The sequence below is a fragment of the Rattus norvegicus genome, chromosome 20, assembly GCF_021556685.1.
Source record: "Rattus norvegicus strain SHRSP/BbbUtx chromosome 20, alternate assembly SHRSP_T2T, whole genome shotgun sequence".
In the NCBI taxonomy this organism is placed as follows: domain Eukaryota; kingdom Metazoa; phylum Chordata; class Mammalia; order Rodentia; family Muridae; genus Rattus; species Rattus norvegicus.
Genome location: NC_141553.1, coordinates 11,828,314 through 11,848,390, shown reverse-complemented (window position 1 = coordinate 11,848,390; position 20,077 = coordinate 11,828,314). Strand labels below are relative to the sequence as shown.

The 20,077-nt window shown below is 52.2% G+C and overlaps 1 protein-coding gene across 9 annotated transcripts in view; it reads left to right on the top strand.

The window, feature by feature from the left end:
• The window catches only part of Itgb2 (integrin subunit beta 2), a 36,185-nt gene extending 16,796 nt beyond the window's left edge, over positions 1–19,389 (top strand). For 5 of the 9 annotated variants that reach the window (XM_087597440.1, XM_087597441.1, NM_001037780.2 and 2 more), the window contains 13 exons: positions 1,203–1,383; positions 3,591–3,761; positions 4,943–5,184; positions 6,552–6,707; positions 7,535–7,630; positions 10,069–10,158; positions 11,705–11,845; positions 12,300–12,487; positions 13,574–13,818; positions 14,312–14,531; positions 15,020–15,219; positions 18,201–18,367; positions 18,726–19,389. In XM_087597440.1, coding sequence (XP_087453566.1) covers positions 1,203–1,383; positions 3,591–3,761; positions 4,943–5,184; positions 6,552–6,707; positions 7,535–7,630; positions 10,069–10,158; positions 11,705–11,845; positions 12,300–12,487; positions 13,574–13,818; positions 14,312–14,531; positions 15,020–15,219; positions 18,201–18,367; positions 18,726–18,788 — 2,160 coding nt within the window. In that variant the 3' untranslated portion in view covers positions 18,789–19,389. Of the gene's footprint in view, positions 1–1,202; positions 1,384–3,590; positions 3,762–4,942; positions 5,185–6,551; positions 6,708–7,534; positions 7,631–10,068; positions 10,159–11,704; positions 11,846–12,299; positions 12,488–13,573; positions 13,819–14,311; positions 14,532–14,731; positions 15,220–18,200; positions 18,368–18,725 lie in introns of those variants that run through there. The other 4 variants (XR_015644746.1, XR_015644747.1, XR_015644745.1 and 1 more) reach the window with 3 other exon arrangements.
• Positions 19,390–20,077: the final 688 nt, after the last annotated feature.

Here is a 20,077-nt window from a genome sequence, read left to right as displayed (position 1 = left end):
GAGAGAGAGAGAGAGGAATAGAGGCACTGGGCATAAGACAGGGTAGCAGGGTAGGGGGTGGGATGTAGGGAGCAGGAGCAAGAAGGCAATAGAGAGCAAAGGGCCTTTTAAAGAGCAAGCAACCCCTTTTATAGCGAGCGGCCATACCTGGTTGTTGCCAGGTGACTGTAGGGCGGAGCCTAGACTAAATGCCTTGGGCTCCCAGCATTCTCTGCGACTCTCCTCTTCTCCATCCCACTGGGCTTCTGGCTTCTGTTTCCAGCAAACACCCCCATGCTAGGCAAAGCTCCACAGCAGAGAGACCTGATGTTGTAACCTCTGTCCTGTGACTTGTCCTGAGGGCTGTGGTCCAAGCCTTGGACAAGCCATTCTTGCGTGTCTCTCTTCCTCTTGAGTCATTTTGCTCCTCCGAAGTGAATGAACAGCCAGACCGCTAGTCCTGGGTGGATTACCAGTCAGCTTCTCTTCCCTCTATTCTCGCTGATCGATCGCCTGTGTTCCTCGGGGACTTTACATGGGGGCTCTGAAAGCCAATGCAGAGCAGAGGTACTCCGGAGGTGGTGTCTGCTTCGTTTCTGGGTTGTCGTTCTTCTAGGTTTACTTTCTGCCAGCAAACAGGCAGTCCCCGGCGCTTTCCAATGCCTTGCTTTCCAAGTCCTTGGATCCAACGGAGTCCATTCAGGACCGAGACTTTTCCATGTCAGATTCATGGGGCCTTAGAAGGGACATAGTAGTCAAGATGGAGATGACCTAGGCTTTCGGGTCTCCTCACCAACATGATTCCCTAGGAACTGGGAGAGACTCGACCCCAAGCTCTGCCCTGCATCTCAGCCAGGGCTGTCACATAAGCCTAAGGAGGTTGATCACCTTTAGGAGACAGCATCTCCCTGGGGCAGAGGTCCCGTTGAGAAAGGGCTAGAGAGTTCTGGCCAGTACTCAAGCTCAGGGAGGCTGATTAGCCTTTTGGCTGGAGGTAGAGGACCCCATGTCTTTGCTGATGGAATCGGTACCCAAAAGATAGAGAAAGATCTACATAGTCTGTGCTTCTGGTAACCCAGAGCTCTCAGGGAAACCTAGGCTCTCTGGGTCGCGGATGTGACAGCGACATCTAACTGAAGTCAGGAGGGCAGTAAGAAGGAGGCAGGGCTGGGTCTCACTGTGCCCGTCTATACCCGTTGCCTGATCTCAGATGTCTCCTCTAGAACTTCACCGGACCAGGGGAGCCTGACTCCTTGCGCTGTGACACGCGGGCACAGCTGCTCCTCAAGGGTTGCCCAGCCGATGATATAATGGACCCCAAGAGCTTTGCTGATCTCCACCCCCAATATCAGGTGCAACGGAGTCAACTGTCTCCACAAAAAGTGACCCTTAACTTGCGACCAGGTAGGTTTGGGACATGATTGAGATGGACCAGGCGTACAAACGCATCCAGGAGCTCAGCCTGTGCTACCCATCAGGACTAGCAGATGGTGCATGTCTCTGGGTTGGATGGTGAAGCAGGCTGGGTAACGAAACCCCTCACCACCCAAGGCTGAGCTCCTGGACCAACGAAAGGGCTCAACTGGTTAAAAAAAAAAAAAAGTGTTGGCTTTGCCATCAAGACTGAAGGCCTGAGTTCAATTCCCCCAAGGACCCAAAAGATAAAAAGAGGAAACCAATTCTTGCAAGTAGTTATCTGATCTCCTGGTAAACATCATAAAGTGTAAGCTACTCCCTCCGCATAAAGAAACAAATAACTGTAATGTTTAAAGAACTACTTCTAAGTCTGAGCTCTGCCCCTGATTGATTCCCTCAAGTCCACTGTCTGGACTGGGTGTCTGGAGTCTCTGTCTGTCTGTCTCTCTCTGTCTCTCTGTCTCTGTCTCTGTCTCTCTCCCTCCCCATTTCATTCCCCCTCCTCTCCCCCCCCCTCTCTGGTTTTTCGACACAGAGTTTCCTTGTTGTAATCTTGGCTATACTGAAACTTACTCTGTAGACCAGGCTGGCCTCCAACTCAGAGATCCTCCTGCCTCTGCCTCCTGAGTGCTGGGATTAAAGACAGGTACCACTGCTGCCCCAACTAGACTTTCTCTTAGTGGTGTGTTCTGTGCCTTTTTAAAGGGTGGGGGGTTGGAGGGGAAGCCATTTAGAAGTCATCATTGGGGGCTGGAGAGATGGCTCAGTGGTTAAGAGCACCGACTGCTATTCCAGACGACTTGGGTTCAATTCCAGCCCCCACCTGGTGGCTCACAACTGTCCGTAACTCCAGTTCCAGGGGATCTGATAACCTCGCACAGACAGACATGCAGACAGAACACCAATGCCCATAAAATAAAGATAGATGAATCTTTAGAAGTTGCCATTCATTTCTACTCTTACAAGACTCAGTTGACCCTCTTGGGGAGGTGAGAGTCCCGTAGCCAAGGAACTGCATAACTGTTTAAACCAGGCTTGCCCCAGGCCCAGGCATGCTCTACCGGGCAAATGCAGTGAAGTGAGCCTGGGTGGGACAAGGGGGACCAGCAGATAACCCTACCAAAAGCTGACTGTAAAGGACAGAGGTGGCTCCTTGGGGAGGGGGACAGAACGGGAGAGCACACGGAAGACCGTGGAGAACCTTCCCGGGGTCCCGACTTAAAGCGACTGAGTGGAAAGAAAGGTTTATTTAGCTCACAATTTCAGGCCACAGTTTACTATTAAAGGGAAGTCGAGGTGGCAGGAACTTGAAGCAGCTGCTGCCTATTGCATCTACAGCGGAGAGCAGAGAGCAATGACCCTTCAAGCTCTGCTCACTTCCTTTTAACCAGACCAGGGCTCCTGGACCAGGGAATTTTACTGCTTGCTTTCAGGCCAGGTCTTCTCACATAAATTAAGGCAGTCCGGTATAATCCCCCCACAGATAGATATGCCCACAGGCCAGCCTCATCTGCAGACCCCTTCCGTGAAACACTTCTCAGGTAATTCTAGTCTGTGCCCAAACTACCCACCCAGCACAAGGATCTAAGGGGCAGGTTGTTAGGAACGGAGAAGGGTGAAAGGAATACAGCAAGAACGGAGGCAGGGGTGTGTCCATCTGGGAAGTTGTCCTGGTGACAGCAGAAGACAGAGCTTGTTCCTTTGATGCCCTGGGAGCTGACACAAACCCTTCTGCTGTGGGACTTCTGCCTCTGACCTCTGATCGAGGGCCCGGCCCTGCTGGCCCCTGAAGGGCTGTTCAGGCAAGCTGGCTCACCTGAGCTAGGAAGCCCAGGCTGAGACAGGTACAGCCTCTGCTAGCAGGAAGATCGGGATGACTCTCCGGGCCTTCTTTGTAAACATTTTAAGCCCTTGTTTGGGTTCTACCCTTCTAGCCTGACTACTAGTACCACAGTCTGGGTGTTTAGGCTTCCAATTTGTGAATCTGCGTGGCACAGAAATTCTCCACCATCCAGGCATTCTTGTATCCGGAGTGAGCCCACTCATCTGAGTTCAAATCCACCTGTCCTGTGTTCTGGTCACAGCCCCTTCCAGGTCTTACATAGTACATGGGGGAGGCAATAGGAAGTGGGGGACTGGGTGAGGTCTGAGGCTGCAGCCCGGCTCAGAGTGCCCCTTGTTTTTCTCTGACACAGGGCAGGCTGCTGCATTCAATGTGACTTTCCGACGGGCCAAGGGCTACCCCATTGATCTGTACTACCTCATGGACCTCTCCTACTCTATGCTCGATGACCTGAACAATGTCAAGAAGTTGGGTGGTGATTTGCTGCAGGCCCTCAACGAGATCACAGAGTCCGGCCGCATCGGTGAGACCTGCAGTGCACACTCACCTTTCAACCCTGGGAAATCCCTGCCAAGCAGACGCCTCTGTGCACTCGGATCTGCAGAGGCAGAAGCTGGGGGGGGGGAGGTTGGGGGCTGCATATGCAATGTTCATGGGGCCAGAGTTAATCCCGAATCTTTACCAAGGGTCGTACCTGGTCACAGGCTGCTAAGACCTGAGGATTCTTCCAACCTCTCTGTCTCTCTAGTTTATATTTTGATGTTTAAAAGGCAAAAGTCCTACAGTGCTATTTACTAAAAAGTATCTTATCACAGCAACCACGGATTAACAGCATACTGGGTGTAAACTACAGGGCATGGGTCACCGGGCAGGGGTCACAGGACAGGGGTCACAGGGCAAGGGTCACAGGGCAAGGGTCACAGGGCAGGTTTCCCAGGGCAGGGGTCAGTCACAGGGTTACAACACTGACCAACACCACCATATTCATCAAGCATGTGGGACAAGTGGACTCACTCCAGAACAATACTCTGCCTCATGTTTGTCTATGTTTAAGGATGTCCACATGAATACTTGAACACAGGATGCAAGCTCGTCTATTCTTGTGTGCATATACACTCATGTGTGTACACTCGTGCTCACACATGTCCAGCATCCCATACACAAGCACGTTTATGTGCCTGTGCACATGTCTAGTCACACGTGTGTGCCTGTATGCCTGTACACACAAGACCACGTGTGTGTGCGTGTGTGTGCATGTGTGCATGTGCATGTGTGTGTTTGTATATATATATATATATATATATACATACATACATACATACATACATATACATGTATTCACATGCCAACACTCATCATGGTCACACATGGACATGACCATATACATATACATGCTCTGTCACACACACACTCATGTTTGTACATGGCCTCGAGTATTCTCAGCTGTACATGGTTCCACACATGCTTGCACCACACGCTCCCATGTCATATTTGCAAATTCATCATCTTGCTTTCTCCCTTGTTTGGGAGAACTGAAGCTTGGTCCTTAGTCCACTGGAAGGCTCACTGTCCTGCCTAGAGCCCTGCCTGCTGCCTCGTCCCTGTGCCTCCAGCCTCTGCTGTAATCCCTCAGGCTTCAGGTCTTCCCAGTCCTGCCTTATGCTTCTGCCCCTATCCCCCTGCCTCATGCCATGTACCCCTCAGGCTTCGGGTCCTTCGTGGACAAGACGGTGCTGCCTTTTGTCAACACCCATCCCGAGAAGCTGAGGAACCCATGCCCCAACAAGGAGAAAGCCTGCCAGCCTCCGTTTGCCTTTCGCCACGTGCTCAAGCTAACCGACAACTCCAACCAGTTTCAGACAGAGGTCGGCAAGCAACTGATTTCCGGAAACCTGGACGCCCCTGAGGGCGGGCTGGATGCCATAATGCAAGTGGCTGCCTGTCCGGTGAGGCCACTGTCCCTGTTCAGATTTCCCAACTTCCTCAGACTCAGGGCCTCTTGCTCTGGTTGGTGGGTCTGTTAGGAACTCACCCCATCCGCTCCTGGGCTGTCACCCTGGGTCTCGGAAGGGCAACTTCTGCGACCCACATCACTCCCAGCCATAGTGAAGGAAGAGTGACGACACAGCCCTGAAAATACCCACCCTTTTCCGTGCTGACAGTTCTCCTGTGAGCCAGGCTGCCCAGCAGTGGATCTTCTGGTTCCTAAGGCCTTTTCCCTCTCAGATCAAGAGCGTGAGGACTGTCGTTAGCTCCCGTGTCACCTCATCCACATCCCTGCCTGTCAGTCCCAGACTGTGTTTATGAAGTCATCATTGCAGCAAGCCAGTCCCAGCCCAGCCTGGCTCTTAGTTCTCTCGCTTTGCTGGGTTCATGCTCTGGGCATACACACTCAACATGGGTGTTGGACTCTGGTACGGTACACGGGTGCTGCAAGGGTACGCTGCTTTAGTCATTCCAGACACTAGCTCCCCTGTGAACATCCCTTGGTCCCCTCTTTTGTGGCTGGGAGGTGTTTGCATTTTAATGGACAAGGCAATCCTCTTTCTTTCATGACTGCATTGCTGGAATCTAGTTCCGGGAGTGAAGAAGACTGTGAAGACAGCTTGCTTTAGATTCAGATGTGTTTCTGGTTTTTGTTTTGTTTTGTTTTTAAAGAATTTATTTTATGAATACGAGTACACTGTCGCTGTCTTCAGACACACCAGAAGGGGGCGCCAGATCCCATAACAGATGTCTGTGAGCCACCATGTGGATGCTGGGAATTGAACTCAGGACCTCTGGGAGAGCAGTCAGTGCTCTTAATCACTGAGCCATCTCTCCAGCCCCCACCCCACCCCCATGTTTCTGTTCTTACCTCATATTGCTGCAGGGCATGCTGGGAGCTGATGGCTTAGGTACTTCCTGGGCACTAGGTTGGGGCTTTTTCTATCTACCTCTGTCTATCTGTCTTACTCTGTATATGTGTCTGTCTCACTCTGTATGTGTGAGTGTCTGTTTCCATGTCTCTGTCTGTCTGTCTGTCTGTCTGTCTCTCTCTCTCTCTCTCTCTCTCTATATATATATATATATATATATATATATGTTTTTATGTCTCATAGTCCCTGTCTCTGTCACTCTGTGTCTCTCTTTGTGTGTGTCTGTTTGTCTCTTTCTCTGTCTATCTCTCTGTGTGTCTCTCTATGTGTCTCTGCTTTCTGTCTCTGTCTGTCTGTCTGCCCACACCCCACACACACATCTCTCCTCCCCTGGAGGCCCCATAGGAAAACCAAGGCGTTCAACCTTCAACCCCTGGCTGCCTTCTTCTTCCCAGGAGGAAATTGGCTGGCGCAATGTCACGAGGCTGCTGGTGTTTGCCACAGACGACGGCTTCCACTTTGCCGGTGATGGGAAACTGGGTGCCATCCTGACCCCCAACGATGGCCGCTGCCACCTGGAGGATAACATGTACAAGAGGAGCAATGAGTTCGTGAGTGCTCTGACTGCCGTGGCACGCCCCACGACCAAGAGGGGTGACAAGGGGACAGGGTGAGAGCAGGGGCACATGCCCGGGTCACCCAAACGGAACCCAGACTCCTCTTAACACAAATCAAGTCACAGAGGCCGTCCCGGAGACCCTGGTGACCACATGAAACTCCTGTCACCCAAATCAACCCGAGAGGCAGGTCTAGCCCTGGTCCTCATGACAGAAGGCCTCACAGAGCCTTCTCCGTTCACCACACTGTCTCTATGCATGCCTGCTCTGCCTGCAATGATCTTGTCAGAGCCTCAGGCCATCCCTGAATGCTCGTTGCCTTCCCAAAGGTATCATAAAGGATTTTTTTTTTGAGCCCACACACTCAGGGACTACCTGGAACCCACTGATTTGGAGCTGGCGGCAGACAGAATCTGGGGGGTCCTGACCCTGGACAGGAGCAGGGATATCTTATCTCCCTTCCTCCCCCTAAAGTTGGCTATCATATCCTTCCACTATACATCATGGAGGTGAAGAGGTGGAGTCTAAAATCTAGCCCTAGTGGAAACGCAGGCACTTCCTAGGTACCCATACGCCAGTTCCTCGGGATACTGCTTGAGCTCTGGCTGGCTTAGCACCTAGAGTCGTGACTCACAGTAGCCATCACAATTATCAGTATTCTCTTGGCGGATTTCAAAGGATTTGGTTGGTTCCCTGCCAAGCCTGTCATATGCTTGTAGATCTGCACCAAGTAAAGCCCGGCCTGAGCAGGGGCCAATGCTCTGTCAGCCTGGACGTTTGCTTCGAAGGCTCGTCTGACAAGGTGTGTCCCCTCTCTCCAGGACTACCCGTCAGTGGGCCAGCTGGCCCACAAACTTTCCGAGAGCAACATCCAGCCCATCTTTGCAGTGACAAAGAAGATGGTGAAAACCTATGAGGTAAGTGGGGGCCTTGTGCAATGTGGCGACAAGGCCATCTCAGCTGGCAGTGACAAGCCGGGCCCTGCCCTTTGTTGCTTCAGTTCTGCTTTTCTTGTTGGCCTGTGGGTGGTGGGCCTGCCCAGTGGCCACAGTTTTCTGTCTGTGAGCATCTTGATGAGGGAAGTTGAGACTGTCGTTAAGCCACACAGGGTCCATGTCTTGAAATTTCACAGTGCTGCTCCCTTCTTTTGTTTCTTCTGGAACAAAGCAGTTTGCCCCCCGGCCCCCATCCCTCAAAAAGAAGCTTCTTTGAGTAACCAACATTCGAATGGAGCCAAACTCATATGTTGACCGCACCTCAGGAGACCTCAGTTCTGCCCACAGTGGGATACCTCCTTCCTATATATGTTGGTTCAGGACAAGTCTCCCCAAAGCACCTCAAACAAACAGAAGCCAAAGCTAAAGCAAACAGGATCTCGCTTGGGTTTGCCCTTGGCTTTGAAACGGTCGTCCATCCTCCTGGGGAGAAAGCAGCCAGCCTTGCTCTTTGTAAAGCAACCAAGCCTGGTGACCCCAAGGTTCTGCATCCAGCGAGCTCACCTCTATGGTGGCCCCTAGAGGAAGGTGCAGTCCTACACGTGTAGTTAGGAGACCCTTGGACCCTTCGGTTCATAATAGCATTTCTGTCTATTCTAATGGCAGTAATTGGGTCCCATGATGTCACCAAGCAAGAAGCAGCTATGGAGTTAGCAAATATTCACTGAGGCCTGGGGTGCCTCCCCAGGGCCCCTCGAAATGCTACTTGATGCTCATCCTGTGTTTCTGCTGCTGATGCTATGTCATGCGTGTGCGTCCCGCCTCGAGCCATCTGAGGAGCTGAGGCCAAATCCTCTAAGGGCAAGTTCACACAGGCCTAAGAGTCTCAGGTGTGACCAGTCTCCCAAGCCTTCTTCTCCCTGGCTTAGTGACTGGCTGGACAGGCCTGAAGAGTTAAGCAAACTAGACTGTCAGTCAGTTTGCCACAGTGTAGGGGTAAAGTCAGCGGAGACTAGAAAGGGAAAGGGCAAAGTCTAGGAGAGAGCTGGGGCTTAAGCTTCTGCGGCCCCTCCCCTTTCAGGGCTAATCTCATGACTGACCAGGACCTCCAGCCCCACCTGAGAATAAGTGGATCCTTCATGGCCTAAGGGACAACCCCTACCCCCTCCCCATCCCCGCACCTGCCAGGAGCTACTGCCGAGGCCTACCCTCTTTGGAATGTGTAGGGTGTAGGCAGCCCAACCTATGAACTGATCTTTACTGGACAGTGGGTCATGAGGGATTCTCTTCCTAGAAGAATCTCTGCTCCCAGGAGCTGCTCAGCCAGACCCTGAGCCCAGAATGAGATGTGTATATCTGTTATGTGACCCGAGACTTGGAAGACGATGACTGTAATCAATTTGTAAAGTCTGATGGCTCATTCTTTGGGATCGGAGAACTGCAGATCTCAGCCACTCCAGACACATCTAAAGAAGGGGCCCAGCTTGTTCCTCTGTGAGAGGCAACAGTGCTCACCTGGGAAGGCCACTGTGGGGACTCTGTGTTCCCAACTCAGAAAGCCATCGGATTGAAATGTCAGCTGGGGACGGTCACACCCAGGAGTGTGTGACCTCCATTCAGGGTTTTGGAACTGGGCTTCCTTCTAAGACAGGGTTTCTCTGTGTAACCTTGTGTAGTTCCCCCACCCTACCCCCTCTCTCTGTAGATTAGGCTGGCCCTGAACTCACAGATATCCACCTGCCTCTATCTCCCAAGTGCTGGGATTAAAGGCATTCACCCCCACCGTCCAGCCCTTCCTCCCTTTCTCAATCAGAACAGGGGATTGAATCTATGCTAGGCAAGGACTCCACCACCAGCCCACACTCTTGGCCCTTTATTCAGTTTTGCTTCTCAGACAATCTGGCTGAGTAACCCAGACAGACCCTGAACTTGTGAAGAGAGGCCAGGGACAATAGACCCAGCTTTTCAGGGCCTGGGTCCTGAGCTTCCTAGACCCAGCTCTTCGAAGCTTGATGTCTCTTCAGCTAGGGTGAGAGACTGTGACATCAGGCTGCTCCACCAGGCCTGGCTGTTTGTTTTTTTTGTTGTTGTTGTTGTTTTGTTTTTGTTTTTTGTTTTTTGTTCCAAGAATCGATTACTGGCATTCAGCAGTATAGCACCGACTTGTTTTACATCCTATGAGCCAGCTCATGAGAAAGGGAAGCTCTTTTTAAAATAAAGATTTATTGTATATAAATGCACTGTTGTTGTCTTCAGACACACCAGAAGAGGGCATCGGATCTCATTGCAGATGGCTATGAGCCACCACGCTGGGAAATGGTTGCTGGGATTTGAACTCAGGACCTCTGGAAGAGCAGTCAGTGCTCTCCACTGCTGAGCCATCTCTCCAGCCCTAGCTTGGTCTTCTTTCTCATCAACAGAAACTGACAGAGATTATCCCCAAGTCAGCGGTGGGCGAGCTGTCTGACGATTCCAGTAACGTAGTCCAGCTTATCAAGAAAGCCTACTACGTGAGTCTCCAGCAAAGTTGGCTAGGGGGTGGGGGGGTGGGGGGTGGCTGGCAAGGATCCCATGGGTCAGGGGATGAGTGGGGGGCGGGGCACATCCTCTTTGGGGGGGCGGGGAGGGGGCTCCTGCTGACATCTTCATAGCTTCTGGACCGGCAGGGCAGGGAGAAAGAGAGGAGGGTACGGAGAGAGAGAGAGCAGCCACTTTCCGCAGCTTGTGTCCTTTCATGGCCTGGCTGCTCTGTCCCAAACCCTACCTGGGTATTTCCTGAAATACCAACGGCAGGCCCTTCTTTTTTTTTTTTTTTTTTTGGAGCTGGGGACCGAACCCAGGGCCTTGCGCTTCCTAGGTAAGCGCTCTACCACTGAGCTAAATCCCCAGCCCCTTTTTTCTTTTTTTAAATATATATTTTATTTATCTATTCATTTAACATATGTGAGCACACTACAGCTGTCTTCAGACACACCAGAAGAGGGCATCGGATCCCATTACAGATGGTTGTGAGCCACCATGTGGTTGCTGGGATTTGAACTCAGGACCTCTGGAAGAGCAGACAGTGCTCTTAACCACTGAGCCATCTCTCCAGCCCCGGCAGGCCCTTCTTACTGGCTCTTCCCTTCAGCCACCATGGCGTAGCGGGGAGTGGCTGTCTGGAGAAGGCAGAGTGGTTTCTCTGGAGGGCGGAGGGACCCCAGACATCATCCCGGTAGCCTTGGACCTTGTGAAGACTCCCTTGTGCCTCTTGTCTGCCAGCCCTTAACCTTATTCTGGGTGACCCCTGACCCCTCTTCCGTCTTCCTCCTCTTCAGGGATGGGCAATCTGCCCAGATGCACCCAGATTCGCTTGCCTCAGAGGCCCAGTGTCCTGGTGAAAGCCAGCATGCACCAAACAAGGCTCAGGGTTCAGACAACGTTCAGTCCCAAGCAATAACAGAACTCCACTCTCAGCGATAGGTGTCCCCCCAAAGTTCTGACCTGTGTCGTCATCATGTTGCTGAGCGTCCAGTTGGTTAGCAGCCCATACTGTGTGGGAAGCCTCTCAGTAACACTGCTAGAGTACAAGCCAGGGGCTGGGGTGGGGAATCCTGTTTTCTCCTCTGACCCTGTGAGCCCCGGTTCCCCTAGTCAGGCTCCTGTACCTGGCCCCTGCCCAAGTGTGCCTAGCTCTGTCTTCACAGCGATGACTTGGGTGATGCCATCTTCACTTACTCACGGGCTACCACCTGTACTCTCTCTCCTTCCAGTTGTGCTTCAACCCCTACATCACTTCAACAGTCTGTCGTTCCTCCCCTGCTAACCCAGGTTCAACAGCAAAGGGATAGTCCTCACAGGGTTCATGGCCTGTGTCTGTGCTGGTCACTTGCCAGCAGCCTGTCTCAGAGCAATCCCGTGACATCAGCCATCTGTCCTGTGCTGGCACAGCCACCGAGCTCCCTTTAGGTGTCTGTGTCATCCGCTGGTGTGCAGGAGGGACTTGAGGAGTGAGATGGCCGGGGGCAGGGACAGCCATACCTATCACTCCTGAGCATAGCTGTTCTCTTCCCATAGAAACTCTCCTCTAGAGTCTTCCTGGACCACACCACCATCCCGGACACCCTGAAAGTCACCTATGACTCCTTCTGTAATAACAGAGTATCGAGTATAGGCAAATCCCGAGGGGACTGTGACGGTGTGCAGATCAACAACCCGGTGAGCCTGGCCTGCTTATGTACCTGCGGTTCCTATACCAGTGTTGGGGGATCCTGTGAAGATCTCAGCGACCCACTCCCAAGGACAGCTAGGAAGAGAAGGAGGATCACAGGAATTAGCCAGAGAGGAAACCATCAGGGACCAGCGCCCAGCCTCTTCTCCCTTTAAACACATGTGAGGAGGCCAGATGCAGCATCAGGGGAGGGTACCAGACACGGTCTCAGCTATGGCTTCATGCCTATCAGCACAATGAATACCTGAAAATTTCTATCTACTATGGTTCCTGGGTAGACAGATGGGCCTGGGGTGACAGCACCCTCTAGAGGCAACTGCTGGAGATCCACCACTGGACAAGTATCTGGTTGGGGTACCTGAGAGGCTGGGCAAGGAACAAAGAGCAAGGTTATCCTTGGTCACCCACAGTCCCGAACTGAACACCACCATTCTCCTATAGGTCACCTTCCAGGTAAAGGTCACGGCTTCGGAGTGTATCCAGGAGCAGTCCTTTGTCATCCGGGCGCTGGGCTTCACCGACACAGTGACGGTACAGGTCCATCCCCAGTGCGAGTGCCAGTGCCGGGACCAGAGTCGGATGAGGAATCTCTGTGGAGGCAAGGGAGTCATGGAGTGTGGCATCTGCAGGTGAGGAGGGTGCATGGGGCCTGTGGGATATCAGTCCATGGAAAAGGTGTCTGTAGATGAGGCTAGCCCAGAGCACGGCATGAGGAATATACATGAATAGCCTGTGGCACGCCTTGTCTATGAGGCAAGTGCCTTCAAGCGAAGTAGGTATGGCCAGCTCACCCAGGAAGTCGATGCTCTGCAGATACTCCTAACTCCTAGCTCTCTCTGACCTCAGAGACCCTGAGCAATCGCAACATGCATCTAGAGCTCCTTTGGGACATATGACCACTCCTGGCAGCCTGGGCCCTAAAGCCATCCTGTGGACATGTATACAATGGCCTCAGTTCAGAATGCTCTACCTCAAGGAGGAGAAAGGATGTGGTGGGCCCAGCAGAGAGTATGTAGTTGTTAGTCTGGGTACCAACCATCTCCATCTGACTGCTTTTCCAGTTTCTGATCTTTGAGGTATCCCACCCCTCAGACCTGCACTGGCTACATACCTCCTCCCAGAAACTCTTAACAGTGGTGTTTTTTTTTTTTTTTTTTTTGTGGTTGCCCTCTGGCCGGTAGCACCTTGTCCTGGTCCTGAGTGTGAAGCCCTAAGTGGCCTCTCTACAAGGCTGAGCTAACTTGCCTGGAGGATTGGGCTGTTGGTCAGTGAATTCTGCGGCTTCTTCCTGCAGGAGGACACTGCAGGATGAGTCGCGGTTGGCTACTGCCGTTCTTGTCTTCCTAAGCTATGTATGGTGTCCATGCATTCTTCTGTCTACCTAGTTCAGTGATAAGGCAGGGATCCTAGATCCCCACTGGATCCTTCTTCCAAATCTAGGTCAGCGGGGACAGATACTGGCTTCTTGGGACAATCCACTCACACAAGCCTCAGGCAGCTTCCAGGCGAGCCTGCCAGAGGTGCTATGCTCATAGGACGGTCGCTGTATGACCCGAGATATCCTTGCCTCACACATGACGCATGCTCAGGAGACCTTTGGAGAGCGGGTGTGATATAGCACACTCGACAGGTGGTTGGGTGATTGCTGGGCCGGGAAGGATGGGTGTCCCCATCCCAGGGGCAGACCTAAGTGCAACCCTTCCTCATCACACCAGGTGTGAGTCTGGCTACATTGGGAAAAACTGTGAGTGTCAGACGCAGGGCCGGAGCAGCCAGGAGCTGGAGGGGAACTGCCGGAAGGACAATAGTTCCATTGTGTGCTCGGGGCTGGGGGACTGCATCTGCGGGCAGTGCGTGTGCCACACGAGTGACATCCCCAACAAAGTGATCTTTGGGCAATACTGCGAGTGTGACAACTTCAACTGTGAGAGATATGATGGCCAAGTCTGCGGTGGCCTAAGTAAGTGTGTGAAGGTGGGACGGGGGAGGGGGGCTTTCTTGTCCGTGTGCACCAGGAGATATTAAGTGGGACATTGGGGACAGACAGACAGGCTAGCAAACCTTCCCTGCATGACCTGTGTGTCTGTGTCTGTGTTACTCAGCATTGTCCTGGGGAGGCAGTGGTGGGTCCTAGTCATGTCCTGATCCAAGAGCTTTCCAGATACAACATGGAGGTCCCATCTGGCTGGCTGGTGGCCGTGTTGCCAAAGAGGCAGGGCAGGAAGGTATCCCTGGTCTCTGTGGTTTCACCAGGCTGTCCTTCCATGGTGCTCTGGGGTCATGTGAGGAGGGAGAGGTAGAAGCAGGGAGCAGAGGAGGCTTAAGTGCGGTCCTCCTTGATCAGGCCGGGGAGCACAGTGGCCCGGGGAGCATGGTGGAGGGAGGGATGAGCCCCCTGTTCCTAGCAGCCTGCAGGGGAGTGATTCACGGTAACCTCGGTGGTTGTTTTGCAGAGAGAGGCTCCTGCTCCTGTGGCCAGTGTAATTGCAAGGAGGGTTTCGAGGGTTCTGCTTGCCAGTGTCAGAGGTCTACCACGGGCTGTCTGAACGCACGGCTGGTGGAGTGCAGTGGCCGTGGCCGGTGCCAATGCAACAGATGCATCTGTGAGAAAGGTTACCAGCCACCTCTGTGTGAAGAGTGTCCCGGCTGCCCCTTGCCCTGCAGCACCTACGTGTGAGTGTTCCCACTGCCCACATTGGCCTCACTACTTAGGAGCCCTTGGGGACACCACTGCTCCATAGTCCTTAGCAGGATTCAGCAGGATCCATTGTCCCTGCCACCAACCCTATCTTCCTGCATGTCCTGGCTTCACAGAGGGGGGTGTTCTAGGCCTGTGCCCCTTCCGCCTTTGAATGAAGTTTCTGTTAATGCAGGCTCAGCCTTCCATACCCTCTTAGGCACACAATTTGTGCTTCTCCTCACTCGCTTGACTACCCCAAGACCTGAAAGCTCCCAGACCCTCCGCCTAGGACCACCTAGTTTACAAATGACCACACTCTCTTCATACCCTGCACCAGACACAACCGTCCACAGCCATGCACCCCCATATACCTGCGGGCCCTGACGTAGCTAATGCGCCCTTGAACACCAACCAACACGCCAGTTCACACCTCCGTGCCCTTACGAGCTCTCAACGCCCACTCCACCCCACTCCTCCGCAGCTTCTGTGCCGAGTGCCTGAAATTTGATAAGGGCCCCTTTCAGAAGAATTGTAGTGTTCAGTGTGCCAATGTGACGCTGCAGACTGTCCCTTTCAAGAAAAAGCCCTGCAAGGAGAGGGACTCGGAGGGCTGCTGGATAACCTACACTTTGCAGCAGAAGGACGGAAACGCTTACAACATCCATGTGGACGACGATCGAGGTGAGGCTGAGTGGTACCTGGGTATGTGACCTCATGATCTGGCCTCGGTGGAGCATGGTGACAAGAACTCTGACCACAAGAGATCGTGAGGGAGATCTGGACAGGGCAGCTAGCAGCCATCCACTTGACCTGCCCCACAGCCCTTTCATTCCTGCTCCTTACCTGTCCCTATATGGGGAGATGAACGGCATATGGGGTCTCCTGGTGGTAGCAATGCATGTTGGGTATTGTCTTAGTTTGGGTTTTATTGCTGTGAAGAGACACCATGAGCACGGCAACCAAGGCAAACATTTAATTGGGGCTGGCTTATAGTTTCAGAATGCATTATCCTCACGGCGGGAAGCATGGCAGTGTGCAGGCAGACATGGCACTGGATGGGCTAAGAATTTTACATCTACAGGCAGCAGAAGGGGGACTGGTTCCACAGTGGGCGGAACTCAAGTATAGGAGATCACAAAGACTGCCCCCACAGTGACACACTTCCTCCAACAAGCCACACCCACACCACAAGGCCACACCCACTCCAACATGGCCACACCCACTCCAACAAGGCCACGCTTCCTAATGGCGCCACTCTCCATGGGCCAAGTATTCAAACACATGGGTCTATGGGGCACATTCCAGTCCAAGTCACCACAAGTAGGATGCCATTGCAGTGGTACATGTTCTAGCCAGAGCATTTCTCATCTCTTGGGAGGATCCTGAGGGACGGTGTCTGTTATTTCTTCAGAATGCCCCTTGGAAGGGCTTCAGGGAAGTGGAGTTGATTCCATCCCCAAACATTGTTTGCTGGCCCTTGTCTTGGCTCTGGTTTTTGCCAGACCCAGTAAGACCAGTGAACTTAGGGATCATGACCCGGTCTCTAGTGTCACACTCTAAAAGAAGAAGGGTTCCCGGGGCCAGTTCGCCTAGACAGGAAGATGAATCTATAAGGGGAAGCAGAGGGTGTGTGGTCGATGCAGTCACTACCCCATGATGCCCCACAAGTCCTGGAAGAGGCAGGCCTGTTCCGGTACATTCCAGCAAACCATTAGAAATTTCCAGAAAGTGGCCATACTTCGCTGAGTTTATTTTTAATTTTTTTTTTTTCGGAGCTGAGGACCGAACCCCAGGGCCTTGCGCTTCCTAGGCAAGCGCTCTACCACTGAGCTAAATCCCCAACCCCTGCTGAGTTTATTTAAAGTCTTTATTTTTTTCTGTAATTTCTAGTTCTTTATCAAACTCAGGTCACCCTGTGTGCACAGCACACACCTTCACTGGCCGATCCATTTCACAGGCTCCCAAATTGTGTTTTTAAACATCAGACTAGCAGTTCCGTTGCCAGGGTATAAGGTGAGTCTTGGCCTGCTGGAGGAGCCTGTGGACACAGTCCTATCGGGAACCAAGTGGACACAATACTGTCAGGGAATGGGGTGCATGGTTTTGTGAGGGGCCAGGTAAACATAGTCCTTTTAGGAAGTAGTGAAGGTGATCTTGTCAGGAGCTGGGTAAACATAGCTTTCTTAAAGGACAGGGAAGATATAATCTTTTTTTTAAAAAGATGTATGTATGTATGTATGTATGTATGTATGTATGTATGTATGTATATAAGTACACTGTAGCTGTCTACAGACACAGCAGAAGAGGGCATCAGATCCCATTACAGATGGTTGTGAGCCACCATGTGGTTGCTGGGAATTGAACTCAGGACCTCTGGAAGAGCAGTCAGCGCTCTTAACCACTGAGCCATCTCTCCAGCCCTGGAAGATATAATCTTGCTATTGTATAACTGGTGCCCTGTCGTTAGCCAAGTGGACGAATCATGTCTCCAAGCAGTAGACGCGGGTAAAACTGCTGTTTGGTCTAGGACTTAACAGAGAGGAAATGAGCAGGCAGGGTGGGCTGGAGGGTGGCAGAGAGTCTCCCTGTGCATGGAACTCAGAGAAGTGGCACTGAGAAAAACAGGTGATGGGTCCTGGGGTCCCCAACGGATGAAGTAAGAAGTCAGATGCCAAAGGGCTCGGGAATGCGTTGAATAACGAGGACCAAAGAGGGACGGCATGATGCATTTGGGCAAAAGATAGGACAGAATGCCTTATACAGACTTAGGCAAGCAGACTTAGAATTTCAGCCTCCCACCGCATCCAGACTCAGATTGCTGAGGGGAACTGCTGAGGAGCCACTCAGGACCACCGGAAGCTCAGGTTAGCAGCCTACCAGGCTCCTACAGGACTAAGACCTGCAGCCTCCCTGAGCCTGTCTTCAAGTCAGGAACCCCTAAAAGACAGATAGGATGCAGACTTTGCCCTTGGCATTTGGGACTGCTGGTTCCAGAGCAAGGGCTCCTCCTCTCCACCACGACAAACATGTTGGTTTTGCGCCACCTTGGCCAAATTTATTTAACCTCTGCGAAGGCAACACGCCTCCCTGAAAAGGCCACGATGATATGAGAGATCCTATGCCATGTTGTTGGGGACCCACCTGGCAGGGAGAGGTCCACCCTGACTGTTAGTACCCCTGTCTCACAGTCAGGGGTCTGCTGTGTAGCCCTTCCAGAACCCATACCCAGGAGAGGCCAGCCCAGCCCTGGACCTTGGGACAGTGTCCTGATCGTCACATGGCTGACCACAGGTCTCTGGTTCCTGCCACTGGTTACTACGGAATCCCTTTGCCTGGACGTACCAGCTCAGACATTACGGCCAATTCTCATACTGCACAATGAGATAGTCGGGGGTGCCTCAAACACAGCCCTAGTTTGGGAACACCAGTAGGTGGTGACCAGGGATGCTGTTATTTCAACAAAGCTTTCCTCGGGTTGGCCACTGACCTGGCCAAACAGCCTTCATGTTTCCTTTGGAAGCATCTCTGGTAGGGGTGTAGCTAGATTCTCTCATCTCCTCGAGAGTTGTGGCAAAGGGTGATTTTCCCCCGTGGCAGGAATAGCATGGCACACTGGCTACTGTAGGGAGGGGCTGACCCTTGGTTGTGTGCCTCTTCCTTAGAGTGTGTGAAAGGCCCCAACGTGGCTGCCATCATAGGGGGCACTGTGGCCGGCGTTGTACTGATTGGTGTCCTCCTCCTGGTCATCTGGAAGGCTCTTACCCACCTGACTGACCTCAATGAATACAGACGCTTTGAGAAGGAGAAACTCAAGTCCCAGTGGAACAACGTGAGTGGCCTTTCTTTGAGAACCCCCAGAGCACACAGGGGCTTCCTCTTCTCTTTGACCTCTCACTGGTAGGGATGGGTACACTGTATCCTAGGGGTGCTTGGGAAACTCACACAGAGTGCCTTCCCCAACTCTGTTACTTCTCACAGTGGGACTTGGGCCATCCTGGAGAGCTGGCACAGGCCTCACCCCAGCTTAGCCTCCAGGGTCCCAGAGTGTTCTGTGCTGCAGGTTTAGCCTTGAGGCTTAGAGCCTAGGAAGGCTTCCTGTCCTGGTTGGCTCCTTAGAGTGACTTCTACTGCTCTGGTGACTTCTTGGAGTCCCTGCACTGACAAGAGCATGTTTGATTCCACTTTAGGACAACCCCCTCTTCAAGAGCGCCACGACAACGGTCATGAACCCTAAGTTTGCTGAGAGCTAGAGAAGGAGTCAGAGGAGACCCCTCCAGACCATGCCTCCTCCCCTCTGCAAATAGAATGTAGCTTACAGCTAGCCCCAGTGCTGCCAAGGATCCAAAAGCCTACTTTGTTTCTTTCCGCCATTATATCAAGGCTGCCAGGGTTTCCACAGACTCATCTTCCGACCTATACAATCTTGCCACAGAGCCTGCAGATTGTTCCGGAGTCCCAAGAGGTTCCACACACGTTTTCGTGCATAAAGGGAAGACAGGGGTCTCAGTAAAGGTGGCCCCAGCTTATTTATATTTAAACTTGTTAGCGTATAAAACTACTATTATATTGTTAACATCCTGTCCGTTGTATTATATGTGAGTGTAAAACTATATCCCACATATATCAGAATCATGTGTGTAAAAATAATAAAGCTTCCATTCAGGGCTGCAGAGATGGCTCAGTGGTTAAGAGCACTGACTGCTCTTCCAGAGGTCCTGAGTTCAATTCCCAGCATCCACATGGTGGCTCACAACCATCTGTAATGGGATCTGATGCCCTTGTCTGGTGTGGCTGAAGATAGCAACAGTGTACTCACATACATAAAATAAATAAAGCCTTTTAATAAAAAAATTAATAAAGCTTCCATTCGTGCTGTCCATGGAAGGTAAGCTTTGTGGAGTCATTTGGGGAAAGGTGGCTGAGGTCAAGTGCTTTGTCCCCACTTCCTGGTTGTCCATTCACATCCTGAGGGTTCTGGTGGGACCTGGGCCATGGAATGGAAAACTCAGTTCTCTTTTTCCCTGTCCTTGGGCCTGTATGTTTGGAGCCCTCCGAGACTCAGTGCTAAATCCTGTGTGGCTGTCCAACAAGGCTGTCAGATGACAAAAATGGCACCCTCCTCTCTCCTGCTCCCAGTATCAGTCAGGTTCAGCACAGAAGGATGGGGTGGTAGCCAGAACCCAAAGCAGAAGGTGGGTAGGAAGGTCCAGGTAACCTAGAAATTACAGCGTTTATGGTGTTCCTGGGTCTCTGAGAATTATGACCCAGCATACTAGGTAGGCTTTTGGGTTTTTTTTTTTTTTTTTCGGAGCTGGGGACCGAACCCAGGGCCTTGCGCTTCCTAGGCAAGCGCTCTACCACTGAGCTAAATCCCCAACCCCGGCTTTTGGTTTTTTTTTCTGGCTATATTTATTTTGCCTCATGGGCTCAGGTGGTTCAGTTGTTTGGTCCCACCTGCTTAGCAGAACATCCTGTCAGTGGGAGCATGTTTTCCAAACTGCTTACCTCACAGCCGTCAGGAAGCAGAGACAGGATGCGG